This window comes from Rhinolophus sinicus, chromosome X, assembly GCF_036562045.2.
Source record: "Rhinolophus sinicus isolate RSC01 chromosome X, ASM3656204v1, whole genome shotgun sequence".
Taxonomy (NCBI): Eukaryota; Metazoa; Chordata; class Mammalia; order Chiroptera; family Rhinolophidae; genus Rhinolophus; species Rhinolophus sinicus.
This window is the reverse complement of record NC_133768.1, coordinates 93,157,966-93,182,779: the sequence shown is the minus strand read 5'-3', so window position 1 is coordinate 93,182,779 and position 24,814 is coordinate 93,157,966. Positions and strand designations below refer to the sequence as shown.

The following is a 24,814-nucleotide window of genomic DNA, read 5'->3' as shown; positions in this document are numbered from 1 at the left end:
TTATGATATGTTAATAGAAAATTCAGCTTATGAAGCTATCACATCCCAGATCACACATGTACACATGTACATACATGCATTTGTGCATGCATAAATGGGAGTAATCCTGTAATGTTAAACATACAAAAAATTAATAGAAGTTTGCTATAAATTGTAAGATTACATATGAATACTATTTTTAACCTTTTGCATATTTTTATTTTCTAATCTATAATGGTACATTTGTTAATTTTAAAAAAGTTATTAAAAATGTTTTCCCCATATCTACCCTTATTAGCATTTCCTTAGTTTGGGGCACACTATCCCCATAACACACACATGACTTATAGTTTAGATTACTCCTGCCTCCAGCCTGCCTCCCTTGCAATCCATTCTCCACCAATGCTGACAGAATGATTTTTCTAAATTGCAAATCTGAAGCTATCTGCCTCTACATAAAATAGTTCAAAGGCTGCTTGTTGTCCTCAAGATAAAATCCAAACTTCTTAAACTGGCTTATAAAACCTTTGTGAATCAGCTCTCTGCTTTTTTCTCCAACATCCCTTCTTCCTCTTACAATTTACTTTTACTTGGAGTCTTAGGTCAGTGCCTGGCACATAATAGGTGTTTTGTTAACACTGGCCAAATGTTGATGTGGATTGTATGGGTTAACTATTGTGTGCCAGGCAATCCACTAGTATTTCATTTTATCCTCAGAGTAAAAATTTTAAATACATAAAATAGTTATCTCTATTTTACAGATGAGGAAAATTAAATAAATAAAAGTGGGAAGAAAAAAATAATAATGGACATTTTTTAGAGAAAAAAAATCCAAATCCTTTGCCATAACACAGCTCTCTTTATTTTCCTGCAGCCCCTGCCGGTCTTTGTCAGCATGCGGGGAAAGAGACTTTGTTCTTTCCCTTGGGCAAGTTATATATGACCACAGCATAACAAGCACAGTTCAGATTGACATGCTCTCAGCATGTCACAGTTCAGATTGTGCTAATGTACAGAAATATTTCCTTTGTGTACATAACATTTCATGTAGGAGGCATGGAGTAGCTCCAATCACTCTGTTTTTCTTTCTGTTTTGAAATTCTGTCTTTTGGGATGCGCATGTCAGCACAGAGCTAAGGAAAACTGTGATCGAGTTGAATGTACAAGAAACAACGTGTCTCATGAGAGCCAATGTCATTGGTTAATTTATTTTTTTAAATGTCATGTAGATGTATTTTCCAGCAATCTGTCCCCAGGGACCTTGGTTGAATTCAAATGTTAATCCTATTTACAGAATGCAGCCGATGCATGTAGGATATTCTTGCATTGTTAAGTGATCTTAGACATATGTAGTGGATTACCATAATGACATAAATCAGGTGAAGATGGGATATCTGATTTTCTCTACAAAAATGTATCAGTTTTCATATTGTCATTCAGGATCCTGCAGTGTGGTCTTTCTTACATTTTCCTTGCAAATAATACCCATTGTACAAAAATGGATGCTTTTTAAAGAACAAGTCCTAATCACAAATCATCTGAATAAAATTATATTACCTTGTAAGAAATGGTCACTTTTAAATAACCCAGGAAAAAGAATCTGTATTTCTCCTACTCCATGATCAAATAAATTGCACATAGAAATTACAGATAGAATTTTAATTTATATAATGAATTATTGTGGGCTTACTATGTGCAAAACACTCTGTTAGGCACTGTACTTGATAGTTATAAATGTCCCCCCTTTAATGCGAGGGAGGGAGGGAGGGAGGGAGGGAGGGAGGGAGGGAGAGAGAGAGAGAGAGAGAGAGAGAGAGGTATACACACAAGAATGAGTGTAAGAGAAAGAAATGAAACAAAGAGAAGATTGTAACAAGCAGGCCCATCTTATAAATGAAAATTTACCCAGGTGAAAAATTAGGATATGTGCCAGTAGGGATTCTTTTTTTCCTGTTTCTTTCCTCTGTGGGGTATATAGGCAAAAATGAGCTACCAGGTAGCTGATAAGCAAATGATCTACTTTTTTTTTTCCAATTTTTAAAATTAGTTTCAGGTGTACAAAGCAATGTACTAGTTAAGACATTTAAACCCCTCATAAAGTGATAACCTACCCCCAAAGCTATGTCAACTATAACTAAATATATAGGTATATATAGTCACAGGATGTGGAATACAACATAGGGAAGTTAGTAGATGATATTGTAACAAAAAATGATCTACTTTTCTGTTTACAAACAGTTTGAGAAATGGAACAGTGACTTTGTGTGTCCAGCCCTAGACAAGCCTGCTGGCGATGTTGTGAGAGTTATGACTATGTCAGCTTTTCCACGGTTTCTGTCTCTGCTGCAGAGATTTGGCAGACACCTCAGACAAATTTTATGTATCTTAAATCTTCCTCAAGCTAGGCTGGGCTCTTAGATTTATATGTACAAAAAAAAGTGAAGTGTTTACCAGTGTGACATTTTTGAAGGTCAAAACAGACTCAGTTGTTTTTTGTGTGTTTTTTTTGACAGCATACACCTCATTTTAGTCTACAGAAAAAGCTAATTGCTTTTGCTGTTTGTTTAAAACAGCCAAAATGTTTACTTTCCAGAAGTGGCAACTGATCGTGTGTCTAAAAATTTATATTCCAGGCCTCAGTGTTGCTTCCTCTTTTTTTTTGCCTACAAAGTGTAAAGTTTTGCTAAAGTCTTCATTTCCATTTTTCCTTTTACTGACACATACTAGTATAAGACAACGTAGGATGAGAGGTACGGTGTAATATATTGGCAATCTAGGAGAAAAATAATATTGTTTTTGTTAGCTCCATCCTGCCCCCGCTTTTTTGCCTCTCAGTTTTTCAATGGCCCCTTGCCCACAAAACGTTGTTCCTCAGCATAATAATGATAAGTGAGACTAAGAGCTGGAAAACTTTCAGTGACGACCCATTAGCAAGGCTGGTCCAAATGTATGTGTAGGCAGAGCACAAACAAAAGTTTGGCTGTAATTCAGAAGAAGAGTTGAAACACTGTGTGGAGATTGTTGTCTAAACAACATTGCCTCAGTGGTGGACTGTGAAAGATAACCACAGGGAAATCCCCAGTAAGGGCCCTTCTCTTCTGCTCCAGCTGCTCTTCTTTTTAGCCAGCAACAACTCCAGTAAGAGCTCTCCGGGGTAGAAACTATCCCATAGTAAGGCCCCACAATATGTCTTATCGTTTCTTCTTCAGTCAAGTCCTCAAACACACTTGACTGGGATTACTTTGGTCACAAAATATTATAATTGTCACCTTTCAAGAGATGCTGAGTTTGAATTCAAGGAGCACATATTCAAGCTCATTTATTCAATAGACATTTGAACACATATACAGTACCAGACCCTAGGCTAAATGCTGGGAGTACAGTGATGAATTAGAAGTAATCCCTGGCTGCTGTTAAGGAGCTCACAGTCAAGTGGGGGAGATAGACACCCAAACTAATAATTATGTGCAATGAGAAAGGTGCTCAGAGAACGAGGTATATATAAAGGAGCATGATGGAGGGAATTACTGTTAGGGGTGGGCAACTTATAAACCAGAGTCTAATTATGCTGAATTACAAAGGGTTAAGTGGATATTGCCTAACATCTAGGTGGACAAAGTGGTGGTGGGCAAGGATTTCAGACAGAGGGACCACCAACACATGCTCTGCAGTCACATGTGTGAAAATGGATAGTTCAGAAAAAGGCAAGATACTGTGTGTGAACGACTGGGAGTGTCGGAGGGGGGCAGGATAAGAATCTGGAAAGGTATCCTGTGGCAAGTTGCTAAAGGAAATGTCTTGCTAAGGAGCTTGACCTTAATCCTATAGGTAGGGATGAACCAACACAGGGTTTTAAATGAGGAAATAACATGATTGGATTGGAGGACGGGCTTTACGGGGAAAAAACTGGAGACAGAAATTCTACCATTTAAATCGTCAGTGTTTGAGAGCAATGCCATCTCTGCTAGGTTTTCTTTCTTCTTTCTTTCCTCCCTCCCTCCCTCCCTCCCTCCCTCCCTCCCTCCCTCCCTCTCTCTTTCTTTTTTCTTTCTTTCTTCTCTCTCTCTCTCTCTCTCTTTTTTGTTATATTAGTTTCAGGTGTACAAAACAACATAATGGTTGGACATTTACACCCCTCACAAAGTGATAACCCCCCGAAGTCTACTGCTCCTCTGACATCTTATACTTATATAGCTGTTACAGTACCATTGACTATTCCCTATGCTGTACTTTATATCCTGTGAATACATATATATTTATATATTTAATTATATATTTAATTATTTGACATTCATTGTTATTCAGCTTCAGCTTCAGGTGTTCAGGCATCTACACAATCTATGAAGTGATTCCCCCCGATAAGTCTAGTACCCATCTGACACCCTACATAATCCATATAACATTATTGATTATATTCTCCATACTGTATTTCACATCCTCATGACTATTTTGTGACTACCAATCAATTTGTGCTTTCTAATCCCTTCATCTTCTCTCCCATCCCCCAGCACCCCTCCCATTTAGCCACCATGTTTTTTCAGTATACAAAGATCACTTTGAACAATTGTTTTCTTCTACACATAGGGCATACCTTCCTGCACTCCTTCACATGTTGTACAGCTGAATATTCATTCTTTCCAACTCAAATCAATGATGCCAGTAGTAATTAGGGCTTGATTATCATGAAGGAAATCAGAGTTTCAAAGCATAGCAGCTTAGCTTAAAAAATTCCATGAGGCTTACTTATTGCTTACTGAGTCAGCAGGGCTGAGGTGAGTGCTGGTCAGCTCCCCTTGGGGTCCAGGGGAGGAAAAAGAACAGAAGCCGAAGAGATGGCAGAAAGTGGCTGTTTAAAAAATGCACAGCATCCAGAATGTTGGAGATCCGTAAAGGCCACTTCCAGATATGGGAAGTAGATATAAGAGCCAGAAGCGTATAAGTATAAAACAAATGCATGTTGAAGGTACCTGTGCCCATACAAATTGTACTATCTAGCCAGTTTTAGAGCATGTTCTTTCCCTAACTCAAATACTGTAAATGGCTTCCCATTATCCATAGGATGAAGTCCAAACTCTTTAGCCTGGCATTTAGTACTTTCTGCAGTCTGGCTCCAGCCTACCTTTCCAACTTTTATACTTCTCTCTTATAGAACTTCTCTGCTCTAGCCAGTTATTCTTTTAGACACTGCTCTGGCGTTCACTCACCTATGCTGTGAGCCCTCTTGGGGCAGAAACTATGTTTTTTACTTCTTTGAACCCCTCACAGTACCTAGCACAGTGTCTTGCATATAGTAGGTACCCAAGGTATGCCTATGGGTTGATTATTGTTTCCCCCATTCTTTCCAATTTATCTTCTACTATTGACTTAATACCCTCTCTACTGAAAATGGTAACATTAGGTGAAATGTTCAACAAACTATCTTTTAATTTTTTATCTTGAAATAATTTTAAATACGTAAAAATTACAAGAATCATATAAAGACTCTCATATACCATTCAATCTGAATCATCAGTTTTAAAAAATTTTGTCCTATGTGACTTAAGCTTCTCTATAGGAGTTGTGATCAAAATATATGGTGAATGTTTAAATGTCCATCTTTGTCTCTTGTTATCTTTTTTACCCTGAAGTCTGTTTCATCTGATATCAGTATGGCTACACCTGATTTTCTCTGGGTACCATTTGCTTGGAGTGTCAATTTTCACCCTTTCACTTTGAGTCTATGCTTGTCCTTGTAGCTGAGATGTGTCTCTTGGAGACAGCATATGGTTGGGTTTAGTTTTTTGATCCAATCTGCTACTCTGTGCCTTTTTATTGGTGAGTTCAGGCCATTTACATTTAGTGTAATTATTGATGTACGAGAATTGCCTATTATTCTATTCTGTTTTTTTCAGGTCGAATAACCTCCTTCCATATTTCTTGTAGTGCTGGTTGTGCGTTCGAAAATTCCCCCAGCTTCTTTGTGTCTGGAAAGGTCTTTATTCCTCCTTCATTTCTAAAGGGTATCTTTTTTTGGATATGTTATTCTTGGCTCATAATTTCTCTCTTTCAATAGCTTGAATGTTTGAGTCCACTCCCTCGTCTTTTAGGGTTTCTGCTGATAAATCTGATGATAACCAAATGGGCTTTCCTTTGTAGGTTACTTCTTCTTTTCCCTGGCTGCCTTGAGGATTCTTTCTTTGTCATTAATTTTTGACAGCTTCAATGTAATGTGCCTTGGAGAAGGCCTGTTGGGGTTCAGGTAATTCGTTTTTTATTTGCTTCTTGGAATTGAGGATTCAGTTCTTTCCACAAGTTTGGGAGATTCTTGTCAATTATTTGTTTGAATATACCCTCTGTTCCCTTCTTCCTTTATGTCCTTCTGGTATGCCCATTATTCTTATGTTGCTCTTTCAGATGTATTCAGAAAGTTCTTGTAGAGTTCTTTCATTTCTTTTAACTCTCAAGTCTGTCTCTTCGATCTGTGTCATTTCCAGATTTCTGTATTCAATGTCACTTATTCTTTCCTCCATCTGGTCAGCTGTATTACCTATGCTGGCTGTTTCATTCTTCATTTCTTTATTGAGGTCTTAATCTTCAGAAATTCTATTTGGTTCTTTTTTAAAATTCCAATCTCTTTGATAAAATGTTCATTTTGTTACTGATTGTGTTTCTGAGTTCATTAAACTGCCTGTCTGTGTGTTCTTGCGTCTTGTTGAGTTTTTTAAGAACTGCAGTCTTGAATTCTGTGTCATTTAGGTCCAATATTTCCATATCTTGAAGTTCATTTTCTAGAGGCTTTTCATTTTCTTTCTGAGCTGTCTTGTTGCCTTGGTTATTCATGGCAATTAATGAATTATTGTTTCTCTTCCTAGACATCTACAGGAGTGGGTTCTGCAACAGGTTGATAGGAAGAGGTCCTTCTTTTTCCAGCAGGTGTTGGTAGAATATTTTATTTTCTCTCTGACTGCAGCCTTTATTACTGTCATCTTGTAGTGGTATATTTTCTCTGTACTGTTCCAGCTTCTCACACAATGGGGGGATTCCCAGGGAGGTAGGGTTCACCTCTGTGAACAGGTTGCCTGCGTCACAGGGCACTGCCTCCATTGGGGGATGTGGAGAGCTTCTAAAGTTCCAGAGCTCTTCTTGCACCAGTTTCAAAGCCCATGTATTTCAGCAGCTGTTTACTCCTGCAGGAATCTTACCAGATAGGTGGGCACAGGTGTGGGGTTGGTTGTGAGTGGTGGCCCAGAGCAATGGCGGCGACCACCACCACAGCCTGTCTTGCACCCAGGGCTCCCTCTCCCTCATCAGAACTAGTTGGGCTGCGAGTCCGTGGCTGTGGGCTGCAGTTCTCAGAACTGCAAATATTCTGTTCTTATGATCTGGCACTGCTACCTTTCCGCTTCTATCACTGGGGTGGTGGGGGTGAGGCAAGCTCTGGGTGGGTTTGAGGGGTCCGCTAGGCTCCAAGCCTAAGCCGTCTGTCTTCTGCTTGGCAGTGAGGGCTTAAACTACCATGAAACTTATTTTAAAGTAAATCTGTACTACAGGTCAAAGTGCACTTGAGTTCAATGAATCCTAGTTTCCTTTTACTTTATAACATTTTCTTTCTTGCTCTGTTTTTTATGAATGCAAAGATAGCTCTAATATGCATGTATTGAATAATTATTTTGTATCAAGCTCTGTGCTAGCTGCTATGACATTATTAACGTTTTCCAATAACCCCAATGAAGTAGGTACTACTTCTTTTCCCATTTGCCAGATAAGAAAACTTGAGACTCAGCTTGGTTAAGAACCTTGTCCATAACCCAGAATTCAAGAAACTCCAGTTTTTCTGACCAGAGCCCAGTAGTCTTTTTTTTTTTTTTAAATTTTATTTTATTAAATTTATTGGGGTGACAATTGTTAGTAAAATTACATAGATTTCAGGTGTACAATTCTGTATTACATCATCTATAAATCCCATTGTGTGTTCATCACCCAGAGTCAGTTCTCCTTCCATCACCATATATTCGATCCCCCTTACCCTCATCTCCCACCCCCTACCCCCCGCCCCCCTTACCCTCTGGCATAGACACAGACAATAGTTTAGTGGTTGCCAGTAGTCTTAACCACATTGTGAGAATAATTTTTTTTTTAATTGTCAACCCAGTATAAATGCAAGGAAGTTTTCTTTCACTGTATTAACTCAGCAAGTGATTTATTCACTAATCCAATCCAATTGAATCACTGGATTAAGAAGAAATTTAGTCATTCAGACTTTAGTCGTTAGAATATTGGTATGGTAATGGATTCGGATTGCTTGAGTTCAAGCCCCAGTTTTATCACTTACCAGTTGAGTGATTGTAAGCAAGCCATTTACCATCATTAAGCCTCAGTTTCCTCATGAAATGAGGATAACAGTACCTACCATACAGCTGCACTGTTGAGGACGAATTTAAAAAAGTAATGTAAAGTATCATGCCATGTTTGGCATACAATAGGTGCTCCGGATATTCTATATTCTTCTTCCTTTTGGGGACCAGACCACTCACATGTAGCTTTCATTTGAGGAAAACAAACTGCCCCTGAAACATTCCTTTGAATAAAAACATTCTGGAAAAATGTATTAGGTGACTATTCCCAAGACTGAGCAAGGACAGTTGCCCAGTTCTTATGTAAAGCATATTTCAAAAGAAGCTGGGAACATGAACCCTTGGAGAGTTGGTGTGGTCCATCTCTCTGCTTCCTGGAGACTAGGGCCAAATTGTGACATCATCTATTTTGTCACTAGACTAAATGTCACAATTGGCATAGACTGTTATACCTGGGATATTGGTAATTCCAGTCCAGCCATTTTTTTTTAAAGATTTTATTGGGGACGGGGAACAGGACTTTATTGGGGAACAGTGTGTACTTCCAGGACTTTTTTCCAAGTCAAGTTGTCCCTTCAATCTTAGTTGTGGAGGGTGACATTCAGCTTCAAGTTGTTGTCCTTTCAGTCTTAGTTGTGGAGGGTGCAGCTCAGCTCTAGGTCCAGTTGCTGTTGCTAGTTGCAGGGGGTGCAGCCCACCATCCCTTGCGGGAGTCGAACTGGCAACCTTGTGGTTGAGAGGAAGCGCTCCAACCAACTGAGCCATCCGGGAGCTCGGCAACAGCTCAGCTCAAGATGTCTGTTCAATCTTAGTTGCAGGGGGCACAGCCCACCATCCCTTGCAGGACTGGAGAAGTTGAACTGGCAACCTTGTGGTTGAGAGCCCACTGGCCCATGTGGGAATCGAACCGGCAGCCTTCGGAGTTAGGAGCACGGAGCTCCAACTACCTGAGCCACCGGGCCGGCCCCCAGCCCAGCCATTTTAAGGCAAGCAAGCTGAAGCTAAAAGAGTGTAAGTGACTTGACCAAGGTCAAACAGTGAAAAAATCAGGACAACCCAGTTTCCCCAACTCCATATCCAGTGTCATTCTGTGGTGCCTTTGTGGGGTCTTAGGCAGGTGAAACCAAGTCTTGATGTGTGTTCTTTGTAGGAGCTTGAACTGGTTGGACTCTTAGGGTTTGGTACAAGTTTGATAGACTCAGAAAACATGAAGCTTTATTCTGGTTGAAGTAGATTCACTAATTGTTGCTTTCAAACTGCTAAAATTTCTATTTTATTGGGGGTTTAGTAAATAAGTGTTGTTTCTCCCTGTGTAGCTTCATGGTTTGGTTCAAGTTCTGGTTCTTTGAAATCTTCCACTGGCATTTTTATTTTTGACAAAAGTACTGAGAATCCAAGGTGGTTAACAATGGGAATTCATTTGATAAGATCAGTCAGGCTTGGTGATGGCTGCTGAGAAGGAGCTCAGGTGGATTAGAGAACCATTAGTGCTTACATTCTGGAGTTTGAAATCAGGATAATGGAAATATTGCAATGGTTTTTGGTGTATATGTTTGTGTGTTTATATTTCTCAGGATGCTCTGATGTTTTCATTTCTGTTCTTGCTATTCTGGGTTGAAACTGCTGCCTCCCACCTCATTGCCTTTTGGGACATGCTGTCAGTCGTGTTCTTGTTATGATCCTCATCTTTTGACTCTGGGAAAAGAAGGTAACAAAAGTTAGTCTTCCCTGTCCTTTTTCTTTTACTTTGAATGGCCATTCTTAGGAACTTGGGGGAATATGAATTTCAAGCTTAAATGTGTGGAGGATTTTAGTTGCAATGCCCAAAGGCAGAACATTCTGAAATACAGCCTTTGTTCCTTTCTTACTAATGTGGTTTCAAAAATTAGGGAAGCCTCCTTTGCTGAACCTGAAATTGGGCTGACAATTATATTGGTGATCAGCCATGCCACAGGTAAGGCTGTGGTGGAGGGTTGCAGTGATGAGGCCCCTGGAGAACTATATCCCACCTGCTTAGCTTTCCACATGCCAAAGGAAAAGTGAGTTCTGGTGCTAGGGTTGTCAGTGCTTTTTCAAGCTCTTGACTTTTTACCTAAGCAGTTGGAAGGCTAGGATTGCAGCTGTGATGGTAAAAGTTCCATTCCCAGTAACTCCAAAGGCAAGCACTTTCTACGAGATGAGGTTTTGGATGATTCCATTAAATGTGTTTATTTCTGCTCAGAAAAATATTCTCACTTTAGATTCATTTTTTTCCTCCTCCCTTTCCCTCTCCCCTCCTTGTTTCTCTTCTCCCCTCCCTAATTCTCTTCTCTCCTCTCTTCCCCTTCCCCCTTTTAATGGCTCACTTGCTCTTAGCTACCAGTCACCTGTCTCTTGGTGATTCATATTATCCATTTTCCCCTATTTATTTCACATTGATTTTTTTCCCCCATACCTTTTCTTTCATTTTTTATTATAAAATACACAAAACATAAAGTTTCCCATTTTAACCATTTTAACTGTATACTCGGTGGAATTAAGTATATTCACAGTGTTGTGCAACCATCACCACCAGATTTCACATTGATTTTAGATTTGTATTTTACTGACACTTTTAGTATTAGCAGTGACATTCAAAGGGGGCAATTAGAAAAACTTTTCTTTCTTCTCACACGAAGTGGGGTGGACACTTTTTTGAGGACACAGATGGTATTGGAAGGAGCCAAGGGTAGCTGACATCTGATATTGTTGCTATAGCTCCCACTTTTCTTTTGGCTGCTTCAGATTTGGCCTATGTGGACAGACACACACTTGGGTAACCACCATACAGATGGAAATTAGGACGTGTGGGATTTGGCTGAACCAAAGGTCCCCAAACATTGCCTGGATCATTTAGTGCCCCAGGTGTGGCCACCCCAGGACTTCATGTGCTAAAATTGTGTCCCAGCTTAAGCCAGCTGGTCACTGTATATATAGTATCATGGCAGCTTAGAGACTCATAAAGCATGACTTTGGATTTTTATCTTTTGGATTTAGATTTAACTAATTAACCTGAATCCTTCGTCCACACACTGGACAGTGAGGATGTACCAGGTTAATAGAAAGATTTGTCAAAAGGCGATGCACACTGTGCAGTAGCTTGAATTTTAGATGGAACATAATACTAGACATATAAAGAAAAATGGACTGACTTTTCAGAAAGGAAAGAGGAATTAGAGGTCTTTAGCCTCTTTAATAAACTATTGATGTATTATATATCAGATTTATTTTGTTTCCTTTTCAAAAAATTTCTCCTCTGTGAAATTTTAAGAGCAAACAGTATTTCCTTCTAATTTTAAAATTGGAAGAATTGGAGAATGTTTCATGAAATTATATTGGTCCTTTCTCTTCATTTTCCTTATGTGACAGAGGTGCCTCAATTCAGATATTTAGGCAAGATTTGCTTCAGGGTATAATAATAATAATCCATACAGTTTTATAGGTCTTTATAAAAGGGTTTTGTTTCTATCAGCTCATTAGCTTTTCATAGCAATCCTGTGAAACAGTCAGGGTAGGTACTATTATGTCCAATTTATAAATAAGGAACTTAGGCCCAGAGAAGTTAAGTGACTTGTCCAGGGTAACACAGCTAAAAAGTTATAGAACTAGAACCTGAACCTGAGTTTCCTGACACCCAGCCCCAGTACTCCTTCAACTGTGTTATGTTTCCTTTCTAAGAGACCGTCTCCTTTTTGTTCATACTCATGATTAATTTTGAAATCAGTTTAGAAAAATTTGCTTCAGTTTAGCAGATGAGTAAAGCTGAAACACTGAAACACTTACAGGTAAAGTATCTTCTTAAGTACGGTCACCTATGGAGAGAGTCCTACACATAGCTCTTAACTTTTCACCTTGATTTTAACTGAACTATTTTAAGGTATACATGGATTGTTTTTCAGTGTTAAATGTGTGCACAAAAGTTGTGTGATCCACTGATAATACGTGTGAAAGCTGCACCTGGGGAATGGGACAAGGGATGAAAAGTTGACTTAAACTAATTAGCTTCTTGTCTTTTGTTAAGAGATGTCATGTTCAATAGACTTTAAGTTCTTTATTCTTCCTTTGCTTCCATCCTTTTAAATACAATTCTTTAGGGAAAATTAGCAGATATTCATTTTGAATGTTGATTTCTGAGGCACAAGAGTAGTTAGAAGAAAGAGAAAGCAGAGTGGTGACTTTCCATGCTCCGTGAGAGTGGGCAAGCATTATTTTGCTAGGGGCTGGGAGCTAAGATTTCTCCTAAGGCATACAAATCGTAAAGTTCTGATTTGTCAACTGCATGCTGTTTCTTTAGGCACTGATGTATGAAATCCTGAACGAATTCTCCAATGAACATACCGCTAATTGCTTCTCCACCTGCTCTCCAACCTCCTCCACCCCACCCCCTCCACTCCCAATTCAGCCTATAAGTGTCTGTCACTGGAGATGGATGGTGACACATGCAGTAATAGCAATTCATAAAAGCTAGTTCCAGCCCTTGTCTTTAAGACTCCTGGATTTTCCACTGCCTGCTTTTGTGTGAGTGAAGTGGATGGAAGTGCTACTGGCATCAGAGTCCACGTCCCTGGCCTCTGTTGCTAGAGCTCAGTTGCTGGGCTGGAGCTGAGCTAAACAGAAGCATCGGATCTGAGCTGAATTGTAGCTGGGTTTTTTTCCTTTAATGGGGTGGGTGGGTTAGGAGTAGTGTGTAGTGGGGGTCTGGGGTGGTTTGGCTTCTTTTGGAGAGAAGAGGGTAAGGGGAGAATAACTCACGGCAGGATATACAGCGTGAAACAGTTCCCTGAAGAGTATCACGATGTTCCTGGTACAATACACAGGTATAGTGTGTGTGTTTTTTTATCTGAAATTTCCCTTTTGTTTCAAAGTGCATTTCTCTTCTTTTTACCTCCAGCTCAACTGCACTGAGGGACAAATAAGGTTTAACGTGCTAAACAAAATAGCTGCATAAAACATGCCTGCCCCTAGCTATAATGTGTGTAGCAGATTGCTGTGCAAAATATGGGTTTTCTATTAAATTGGTAGTCCCTATCCCTTAATTGTGCATGCTACTCTCCTATATTCTTGTATTGAATTTCTCAAGTCTTACGTTTGCAACTGGTAGTATGTGATGGAGCCTAGAGTGTTTGCACAGAAGGCACAGTGCTTTGGAAGCAAAAAAGCAATTTTTAAACACTTAATATGTTGTATTTCTCTTGAGTTCATTAACTCCTGTTTTTCTTTTTTTTTTCTCCTGTTTTTCTTAATTGATTGTCTCGATTTATTAAGAGTAAGGAAACCTCAAATAGGAAGCATTGAAAATCACATTGGTTTGGTAAATTTATTTTTATTTCGTTATTTAACTCAGATTGATGAACATTATATATTGTTATTTGTTTGTTCTCCTGGTAGAAAAAGAAGTGCTGGAAACAGCAAGGCTAAAATGCCAGCTCCAAACCATCTGTGTTGTAAAATATTATTGGACCAGAAGTGTTCCTTACATATTCTCCTATGCTTTCAGAAAAATATTGGTTCATAATAATGAAGAATTTGAAGACTGATCAGGTTTTGGTAAATGTTGTTTAAAAGGCTTCTTATACAGCAGTTAGACAGAAAGGATGCTTCCAAGTGGAAAAAAAACCTTGAGAAAGTTTCACTTTCTTGCAGAACAGAATAGAAGCTTAGTTCCTATAACCACGTTTTAATAAGTTTGAATATCATTTATTGTCAAGGACTTTCCCCTCCATTCTTGCTTTATTGTCCTTAAAATATTGCGCTCCTGTGCTTAGGAGCTAAAAGATCATGTTCTGTTTTGATGCGTGACTGTTTGACAGTTGATTTCGCTCCTCATTAATTGGCCAGCATGCAGATGATGTGGAGAAGTGAGTGAGTGACAATATTTCAAGGTTACGCTAAAGAGCATACAGTGAACCTTAGAGCCTGTACCAACAACTGCTGAATTGTCTGCAATTAAAGCAACAGCAGATTTATGTAGTCTCCCTGCAGCCCATTTATTTGAATTTATAGCTTCAGTTTCTTCTTTGGGTCTCAGTTGGTTTGTTTCACTAAGTGTTGAAGAGTTGTGCTTGTTGGATATTTTCTCCATACTTGACTCTAGAAGAACTGTTGCTGTACATTTTTAAAGTGAGAAGTTGTTGAGGTTTTTCTCTTTGGATCGAAACTAGAGAATGTCTCCTTTTCTCCACTACAAAAGTAAATAAATATATTTCGTGGAAAATGTTGCTTTGTTCAGTAAATAGAGGTTTCTCATGGACCTGTGTTACTGGTTTAAGTTTCCGGCACGGAAAAATGTTAGATTTTGTTATGCTGTGGAGTTACTATATATGGGAAGAACTTCTCTACGTTAATATGCATAAAACTGTTTATGTTTACAAAAACAGTGACATTATCTCCTTGCCATTTCTCAATTCCAGGGTGACCTAATGAATAATGTCAAATCAAATTAGGTGGCTTTTATGACTGAATTTTATTTATATGCTAATAGTGAATACATGTTTAATTTCTTCATGGTTTTTCTCTATTAAAAATAACTTATAATTGTAGTAGAGTTGTTGGTTATTGACTCATAATGGATGTTGTATAAAACATTTACACAGTGATTTAACATATACTTGATCAGTTTATCCTTATAACAACCGTGTGTGAGATCCAGTGGTGTTATGATCTCTATTTCATGTGTAAGAAAATTGAGACTGAGAGGATAAATAACTGGTCTAAGATCGCACATCTAACAAGTGGCAGAGCCCAAATTCATAGGTTAGATCAGGGGTGTCCAAAACTTTTTCAACGTTTTTCACCAAGGGCCATGTGCGGTAAAATACACAAACAGCTGGGCCACTCACTCGAGGTGAAGTACGTATTGCCTCACCTGGTTTATTTAAGTAAACTAAATATATTTTTGGAATTTGCTGTGGGCTAATAAAAAATGGATTGCGGGCCGCAGTTGGCCCGCGGGCCGCAGTTTTGACACCCCTGGGTTAGATGATCTGAGTCAAGAATCTGTGCTTTTCTCCCCCTTATACCAGGCTACTTCTCAGTTGATAGATTCAGGGTAAATTTGACTTAAGCTACTAATCACGAAAACTAAATTTAGTCATTTACTAAAAAATATGTTATTTGATAGAACTCTAGAGATTTTCTCAAGTTATTTTAACCCATTTATTTTAATATGTGAGTACTTCCCAGATTAAATTTACAGATGTATAAAAAATATTAGTATTTTGATTAATTTATAGTCCAGTATGAATGAAGGGATTGTCTTATGAAGTTATTGGGAAGTAAAATATCAAATCAGAAAGGTTAATTGGAATATTTTCCTTCCAAGACAGCAGTTCGTTTTTAATATTCTGCACCAAAAAAAAAACACAACACCATGTGATTGTTTTTATAAAAGTATGTGTATTTTAAAATACACTAGCCATGAATCTGAAGTTCTATTCATTTTAAAATTTGAGTATTTTATCCAGATCAACAGAAAAAAATATATACAGCTAACTCGGTTTCACATTTTCTTCTTTCTTTTCTTTTCTGTTCTTTTCTTTCTTTCTTTCTTTCATGTAGACCAGCTTTCACATCTTTTTAAATTTCCAAATGGTGTCTTAATTGTAAATTCATTAGTTTAATGGGAAAATAAAAAGTACACTTTATGTCCCACTGAAGAAGGGAATACTGTCTAAAATTGTGTTATAACTTCAACAGATGAGCCCAGGTACTTGAGTAGCTCATACTAGTTCTCCGGTAAAGCATCTTTTAAAACGTCTTCAGGAAATGTTCTTAAAGCAGTCATTTTTAGATGTGAATTTATTAGAGACTATGCCCATGTACTGGGAAAATGACTAGATGTTCACACTATAGACAACTCTTCAGCATTAGGGCAGGTATTGTTATGACTTGTTTATGAGACTTTAGAAAGATGGTAATGAATATATTGTTTCATATACCATGTAATTAGAATTCATTCCTATCTAAGATGATATCTTTATACTTTAACATATTTCAAAGCTATTCTTATATTATTATTCCACTCTAGCAAAAAAGAAGGGAGGATGATACAAAGTCCTTTTATCATTCTTCAAACTTAAATAAAATTTGACACTTAAAAAATACAGTAGGGAACTTGGGGGAATGGGTCAAGGTTAAAGGGAGGAGAACTGGGAAAACTAGGCATGTGAATGGAAACTCCATATTAAACTTGGTTTCAAGTGGCAAATTTCCTGTGCAGTTGGAAGCTCTGGATAACACCCCTCACTCTATTTCTCTTTCTGGGAACAAGCACTCTAAATATAAATGAAAAAGAGCTTATTGGGGCTTTTAAAGAAATTGACATTTTTCTTATTGGTGAAAGAAAAAGCCTTTCATCTGCAAAATCATTTTTTCCTGTGTTGTTTAAGGCCCAGATAAATTAGAGCAATTAGATTTCTAGGTTCTGGTTGTTCAGGGAGCTGAAGTTGGTTGTCTGGTGAATTTTTTACTGTAGTACTGCTCTGAGTGTGTTTTAGGAGAGTGAAAGGCAGGTCTTATAGGTGGGGGTACAAGGGATGGTATACACCAGCCAGTGGTGTGCTAGAGTCAGCATGCACTAGTTTACTGAAGGGGATCACTAGGGATATTTACAAATTTAAAAATTTACTCAATCTGTTTTCCTAAGAGGAGTTAAGATACTCAGTATGAGTAATAGTTAAGGCATGCTGTCTATGCAAGACAAGATACTGCGGATGCCTTTTGGTCTGCTAAACTATATTAATTGCCATCCCTTAGATATAGCACTGATGTTTTCAAGGGTAATCAAATATAGTGCAGTTAAGTGTGTCTCCTCCACCCATACAGACACCTGATAATAATAGCTAACGTTTATTGAGTGCTTACTCTGTGCCAGGCCATGTTATAAATACCTTGTATGTATGGACTCATCAACCTTCACAGTATTCCTTTGAGGTAAGTAGTATTATTTCCATTTTAAGTGTAGAAAAACCGAGACACAGAGTTTAGGCAACCTGCCTACCAGGTCACACAATTACTAAGTAGCAGAATCAGAATTTAATGACAGGATTTCTGTCTCCAGAGGCTATGCTCTTAACTACTATGTAATACATGGTATGTCTTTAAGGACACTTCACTGAAGAAGCTGTTTGCCCACTCGAATGCCACCCAGAGCAGATAACCCATTGTCCATGTCTTTAGAAGACTTAGACAATGTAGAGCTATCTGCTCACCAGACTGGTTGAAATTCTCCTTTCTTTCTGACCTTCATTGCTGGTATTCTATATTGCCAGAGACATGGTGGATCATTGCATCCCCAGCAGCTTTTCTAAACACAGTCACTACTCATGTTTTTTCTTCAGATTGTCAGCCTTTAAAAAATTTGTCTTTCATAGTCTGTTGCTTCTCTCTCAGTTCTCAGCTTTTTGCAAGAACAAACATTGTCAACCAGAGTAGTTGTTCTTCCATGCATCCTAACAACCAAATCATAGCACATCTTTCCTATATCTACTCTCTCTCCACTCCATTTTATGCCTAGCTGTTAGTGTTCTTCCTAAATACAGATCTTACTGTACCACTACTCTCCTCAAACCCCTTCTAAAGGATTTTTTTTTTCCAAAGAGACATTCAGGAGTATCCATGACCTTGTCCCAGTGCATTTATACGCCTATCTCACACTACACCACCTTCTGTAAAATCTGTTCACTAGCCACTGTAAACCACTTCTAAATCACCAGGTATCCCCCAAATTTTCAAGCTCGTGTGCTTTTTCCTCATGCTGTCCTCTATATTTTAATTGCCATTCTTCCACATCTCCGACAACCCTAGAGCTACTCAACATTTAAGGTTCAGCACAAATGACACCTGCTACTTTATTGTAATACTTAATTTTGGTCTATCTTCCCCCACTAGACTGAGTTCCTTGAAGTGCAAAACCTTATTTTACTAGTCTCTTAGTACGTAGCCTAGTGCCTTGTACATACTCAGCACTTACATGCAATATTTAGGTGTTCAGAAACTGTTAACCACCAAAGAGATTTTCTCCTGTCTTTCTAATTCAAGGTTCAAAGCTGTTCCCAGAACCTGAGAGTTCCAGAAGCTGAACAACGAGGTGACTTCTACCCTGCATAGATATTCTGGAATATTCTGTCCAAAATATTTTTCTGTTTGTTTCTCGTGCAACTTTCATTATTTAAGATAGCATGAATACTTTGGAAGAATTTGAATCAGAAATGGATTGTAGTCTCTATATAAAGATACATACATCTAGGTACTCTGTTTTATTATTGTGTGGAGGTCATCATGTGTATTAATTGTACTTCATGGCTTTCTAAAAAGAACCTAGTGTCAAAGTCTATAGTATTGGAAAAAACACATAGGTAGACCAATATACTTGACTATTACTATCTGTGGAAACTATATGATAAATAATTAGGCCTGCTTGAGCAGCCCTCTGTTGCCTAGATCCCAGTTGTTTGTACTCTTCTCAGTTGCTAAAAGATTTAGCACATCTTGAAATTCCCTTCTCACCCTTCACATTCTTTACTTTCTGTGGCTCTGCTTTCTGTTTTCAATGGACAGCATTGCACTCCGCCTTTTTGTACCATTCAAACTCGCTCCCAGAATCTATTGTTGTATCCAGCCTCACTGAACTGCCTTGAGTTCAAAACTGGTGTTTTAGAGTACCACGCAGGGCCACCCTGGAGCACTCTGCAAATAGGTTCTTTTGTTTTGAGGACTAAAGAGATAGTACCAAAGCTACAGTTTCAAGAAATGCATAAAGACAAAACCCATTTGGATCTAAAAGAAATTTTAAACTCCTTGCCTCTCCCTTCCTCCAAACTACATCTTCAATTTTCAGTGACATTTTTCTTTGTTTAGAAAGCTAGGCATTTCTACTTTCAGTGAGAAAGTTCACTCTGATCAGGACCTTCATAATTCATGCCAGGGTGGAGAAGAAGGAAAATATATTTTAAAGGTAAGGTATATTTTAGGACTATGCTAGCATCTTTACGTAAGTTATTTAATTTAATTCTCATTAACCCTCTCAATAAATGTTGGTTGTCTTTACTCAAGGCTGTATATTCTGCTAATTTGCTTATAGCTCCATGTCCAGACTCCAAAGACTGCATTTCTGTTGTTTTTTAACTTATGTATACTTAGGAATGGTCCCTCCCCCACGTCTCAATCTCTCTGTCTCCCCTTCCCTCCCTCTACACCCACTTCTGTCCCACTTTCTCTCTATCATAAACAGGAGGGTTTCATAGCACTAGGGTGTTCCCTAACAAAAATCCCAGATCAGTATCAAGTGGGAGGATGTAAAGAAAACATTCCCTGTGTTAACTCTGTACTGAACAGGAGTTGAGATGTGTTCAGTTAAAGCTTTTGATGAAGATGTATAGAAAGCCTTCTTTACATTCTCTATACACTCTACTCATTGCCACACCCATGCCCTACCTTACACTGCTAACTCTTGCTGCTAAATATGGTTGGTGTTTTCCCAAACACTGCCATTTGGTTTGGAGGTGGGGCAGGAATTGCAAAGAACTACAAATCTGATGTGCTCTCCTGAGTCATGGAAATTTGGCCAGGTTATTCAGTGGAAGTTGTACAATCTGGATTCACCTAAATTTGTGATAAGGAGCATAAATAATATAAAATAAGTGTCACAATCCATATTTAATAAAATCACAATAATCTGCAAGTATGTCAAACTATTCTGGAGAAGGTTTTGGGGTGGCATATTACATTTTTTTCTTCCTTATAAATATACAAATAGGTCATCATGGAAAGTAAATTTGATTCATGCTTTTAAAAGTCTATAGATGGCAGGAGATAGTGAAGTATATTAAGAGTGTGCAATATGATATGGCATTTTAAAAGCCAACGTGGTTTTGAGTAACTGACACAGATATGGACAAATAACTTCTTGCAGCAAGGTAGTAAGAATCCCTTTTTAATTGGTAATAAGACTATGCTCAAGTTCCTATTCTCTGGAATGAAGATGCTTAAAATGGAAAAAGAGCAATTGAAATGCTTAAGGAATCTCGAAAGAGTGATTTATGAGGGTGGGATACAAAGTAAATACAATAAAGACAGCTTGAGTAATTCTGAATATTGGCGTTCATGGCTATTTTGAGTGGTGTGAACAATAAAGAGCACAATCTGGCAGAAAAAGGGATAAGCACAGGCAGAAATATGACCATTGGAGAAATGAGCCTGGGATTCTAGTAGTATCTTTCCCCCTCCCTCGTAGCATTCCCTGAGTGCCCTACCCATGGGCTTTGTGAGGCTTTTAACAAGAAGGGAAAGAAATGGTCTGAAGGAATTGAAGTGGCAAGGGCATAATTGTTTTGTCAAATATTTACAGCTATTTAAAATAAAAAGAATCCCTACCTAGCAGCGAACTCTCCAGAACATTTTCTTTGCTGGCCTCACATCAAGACCAGATGAAACACAAGCTGTGGAGAAGAACCTCACTCTAACATGGAATATGATCTAAGGCAATGCCCTTCTTGGATCTTCTCCATGGGGATTTATTACTGGAAGTAACAGAAGGGCTATGTTAGAACATTAGTACATAGTTCCAAGGCATGAACCCTGCGAGTGAGATTTATAGTAAGGCTCTGGTGTACTAGCTGGACAATGAGTACAATTTCATTGCAGATGTTTTCCACTTGAGATTTTTGATACAGAGTTTTTGTATATGCCTAGGATGGCAGTGAGCCAGGGTAAGTCAGTCGGCACTAGTATTTAGCTAGCAGCTACTATATCTGTTGCCTGTACTTGACCAGTTCAATGAGGGAGGTACTTGATTTGAAGGTGTTTAGCCATTTCTGATCCAATGACACCATTGGTAAGCTGACCCTCCCAGGTTATTAAACTGCCCCTTGCTGTTGTGAAACAGATAATGGATAAACAACTTTTCTCATTGTATCTAGACTTTTCTTTTTCAGTATAGAATCATTCCCAGTAGCTCTGAAATGTAGTGTTGTAGAGGACTGTTACCCCATGAGGTTTTAAATCGAGATCATAATGGACCACCTGACAAGTGATTCCACTTGATGACCCCAAGTTAAAGTTATTGACAGAGAGAAAAGCATTGCAGAACAGAATGCCAGTTTCTTATGGCATTCGTGGACTTAGGCCAAAATATTTTAAACCTTCAGCCAAAGAGTTCATTCTGGAGCATTGAAAGCAACTTGTAAAAATCAGCAGCCTGCATATTCCATATCTGGTGAAAGGACAGAGGAGGGTGGAAAGAGAGAAAAGACAGAGTCCAGAGTGATTTGTATTCATTAACTTAACTATTATCAGTATTAAGTACAATGTAGGATCCTGCTCTTACTAATATTTGTGAAGTGCTTAAAACTGTAGACTACAAAAAAGGGTAATCGAGTAAGCCCATTGCTAAATGATTGAGCCAGAGACAGCATATAAATATTAGAAATGACCTAAACTACAGCATCAAGTTTTATTCTTTCATTGGAAATCACTATTAGGACTTCTGAATCTAGGGAGAATATATAAGTACTCATTTATTCCTGGCTAATGAGGAAATGATTAAGAAAGAAAAAAAGGTTTACAAATGAAAATTTGTAATATATGCACTTAACAAAACCTTAGTTATAAGAAGCCTTAAAGCCTATTAAGTCACATCTTCCCCCTCCACCACATACATAATGTAGTCTGTTATGTAAAACCATCTACTCATTCCTCAAGTGGTCACCCAGCTTACGCTTGAATACTTCCAATAATTTTGCACTTTCCATTATGAGGTAGCACATTTTGATCTTTGAATAGCTCTAGTTATTGAATGTTTGCATACACGAATCAAAATATCTTTCCTTTCAATCTCTACCCATTGCTCCTACTCTTAGCCTTGGTAACATTCACACAAACTGCAACATGAATGAAGCCCTCTGGAGTTGTACTGTGTGGTGGCCTTGATTCTGCTTACCCCTTGGGGTTACACCAAGCATCCTCATGCCAGTTCCATGTGGTAACCCCTCAAATGTTGGAAAAAAAGCATCCTGTGCTTCCTGAGTGACTAATTTTTTAATAGCAGCTTTATTCGAGTATGATTTACATACCATACAACTTATCTATTTTACGTGTATAATTTAATGATCTTTAGTATATTCAGTGTTATGCAACTATCATCAAAAATTCAATTTAATAGTTTTTTCATTACTCCTAAAATAAATAATTCCTGATCCCCTTAGCCATTATTTCCCAATCTACCCTTCTCCCCAGCACTAGACAACCACTAATCTACTATGTCTCTGGATTTGACTATTCTGGACATTCTGTATGGATGGGATGATGAAACATGTGACCTTTTGCATTTGTTTTCTTTCACTTAGCATAATGTTTTCAGGCTCATCCATGTTGTAGCATCTATCAGTGCTTCATTCCTTTTTATGACTGCATACTATTCCATTGTGTTACTATACCACATTTTGTTTTTCTGTTCATGAGTTGATGGACATTTGGGTTGTTTCCACTCTTTGGCTATAGTGAGTAATGCTGCTATAAGCATTCGTGTACAAGTTTTTGTGTGGACATATGCATTCATTTCTCTTGGGTATATACATAGGAATATATACTTGGGTCATATAGTAACTCTATGGCTAACTTTTTGAAGAGCCTCAAAATTGTTTCTAAAGTGGTGGCACAGTTTTACAATTTCATCAGCAATGAATAAGGATTTCAACTTTCCATAATCTTGTCAATACTTATTGTCTTTTTTTTCCAAAGAAAGTTTTATAACTTTGACAATCAGCAGTTAGTTCTCATCCACATTAACTATAGATTTTTGAAAGGGGTGACAGGTACATAGGTAATCAATGTATAGAATGTATTTGGTGAATCGTCATCCTCCTTATGTTTTCTGGACAACCGCACCCAGATATGGTACGGGACATTCCTTATTCCTTTGGCCCAGACGGCTTTGTTAAGTCTGGTGTTTGCAAATCTGGGGTTCCCATCTCCTTTATGACAAATTTCCAGATTTCTTTTGTGACCGATGGGCATGCTTCTTGAAACCCATTCCATGTATGCACTTGTGAATGTTGATGGTGTATTCTCTGGTCACTACCTTATTGATGGAAGAATAGTCCGTCTTCTTCTTGTCACCCTTCTTTGCAGGAGACATTCTGCTCAGCCTAAGTTGGAAAGTTTATTGTCTCTTTTTTTAAAGCCATTTTAATAAGTGTGAAATGGTATCCCATGGTTTTGAAAATATGTTATACCACTCTGTAGGCTGTATTTTTACTTTCATGATAGTATCTTTTGCCACAGAAACGTTTTCTAATTCTGATGAAGCCAATTTATCTATTTTTTTCTTTCATCACTTAAGTGTCATATATAACAAACCATTACCTAACTCAAGGTCACAAAGATTTACTCCTATGTTTTCCTTTAAGTGTTTTACGTTTTCAGCCTTTATATATAGCTCTGTAATCCATTTTAGTTAATTGCTATGTATGACGTGAGGTCAGGGTCCATTCTTTTGCATGTGGACATCCAGTTGTCCCAGCTCCATCATTGAAAAGACTATTTCTTCTCCATCGCATGATTCTGGCGCTCTAGTCAATAATCAACTGATGGTAAATATAGGGTTTATTTTTGGACACTCAGTTCTGTTCCATTGTTCTATATACCTGCCCTTATGCCAATACCACATTATCTTGATTACTATTGCTTTGTAGTAAGTTTTGAAGTTGGTAAGTGGCAGTCTTCCAACTTTTTTCTTGTTTTACAACATTGTTCTGGGTATTCTGGGTCTCTTATATTTTCATATGAATTTTAAAATCAGTGTGTCAATTTCTTTAAAAAAAAAATAAGCCATCTTGGATTTTGAAAGGGATTTAATTGAATCTATAGAGTTACTTATTTTTAAAAGGCACAAACCTCAATTAGAATAGGACCCATGAGGGGTGGCTTCGTACACATTTTCCATATACCTTTTCTCACCAGTAACACTGCTTCAGAATTAATAGCCTATACTTTTTACAACTACTTTTTTTATTTCTGAAGTAGCCAGAGCACCTGTGATGTAAATATGTAATATAAGACAACCAAAATGAAGTGCCCTGTTTAAGTGACCAACATACCTCTTACATTTGACTAGGAATCTTCCTATATAAGTGAAGAAGCCTGAAGGAGAAAACTGTCCAAGTCAGAGACGGTTTTCTTTCATTCAATCCCATCCTTGGTGCCTGAGTGTGTGTGTGTGTGTGTGTGTGTGTGTGTGTGTGTGTGTTCATGATAAGTAGTTTTGTATGTGAATCTCTGTGCATGTTTTTGTTTTAATCCTTGTGCACAGATGTGTGCATATCCATGTATGTATGCAAGTATGTGTGTGTATGTTGTTTTTGTGTTTTCTGTTTTGTTTTTGCTTTTGAAAGCTAGCAATGATGCCCTTTGATAATGGACTGGATGTTACAAATGAGCTTTGTGGTGTTTCAACCTTTTATCTGAGATTATTGAGATTTCAGAGTTAC

At 38.0% G+C, this 24,814-nt stretch overlaps 1 protein-coding gene and 1 pseudogene across 21 annotated transcripts in view; one reads left to right on the top strand and one right to left on the bottom strand.

Annotated features, from left to right (window-relative positions):
• ENOX2 (ecto-NOX disulfide-thiol exchanger 2) overlaps positions 1 to 24,814 on the top strand; it is a 432,409-nt gene that overhangs the window by 4,843 nt on the left and 402,752 nt on the right. For 3 of the 21 annotated variants that reach the window (XM_074323657.1, XM_074323649.1, XM_019716139.2), the window contains exon 1: positions 13,022 to 13,147. The exons of 14 other annotated variants lie outside the window; for them this stretch is intronic. In XM_074323657.1, the coding sequence (XP_074179758.1) occupies positions 13,126 to 13,147 (22 nt within the window). In that variant the 5' untranslated portion in view covers positions 13,022 to 13,125. Of the gene's footprint in view, positions 1 to 12,780; positions 13,148 to 24,814 lie in introns of those variants that run through there. 4 more of the 21 variants (XM_074323655.1, XM_019716138.2, XM_019716140.2 and 1 more) reach the window with 4 other exon arrangements.
• On the bottom strand, positions 23,095 to 23,463 carry LOC109437152 (large ribosomal subunit protein eL31; annotated as a pseudogene).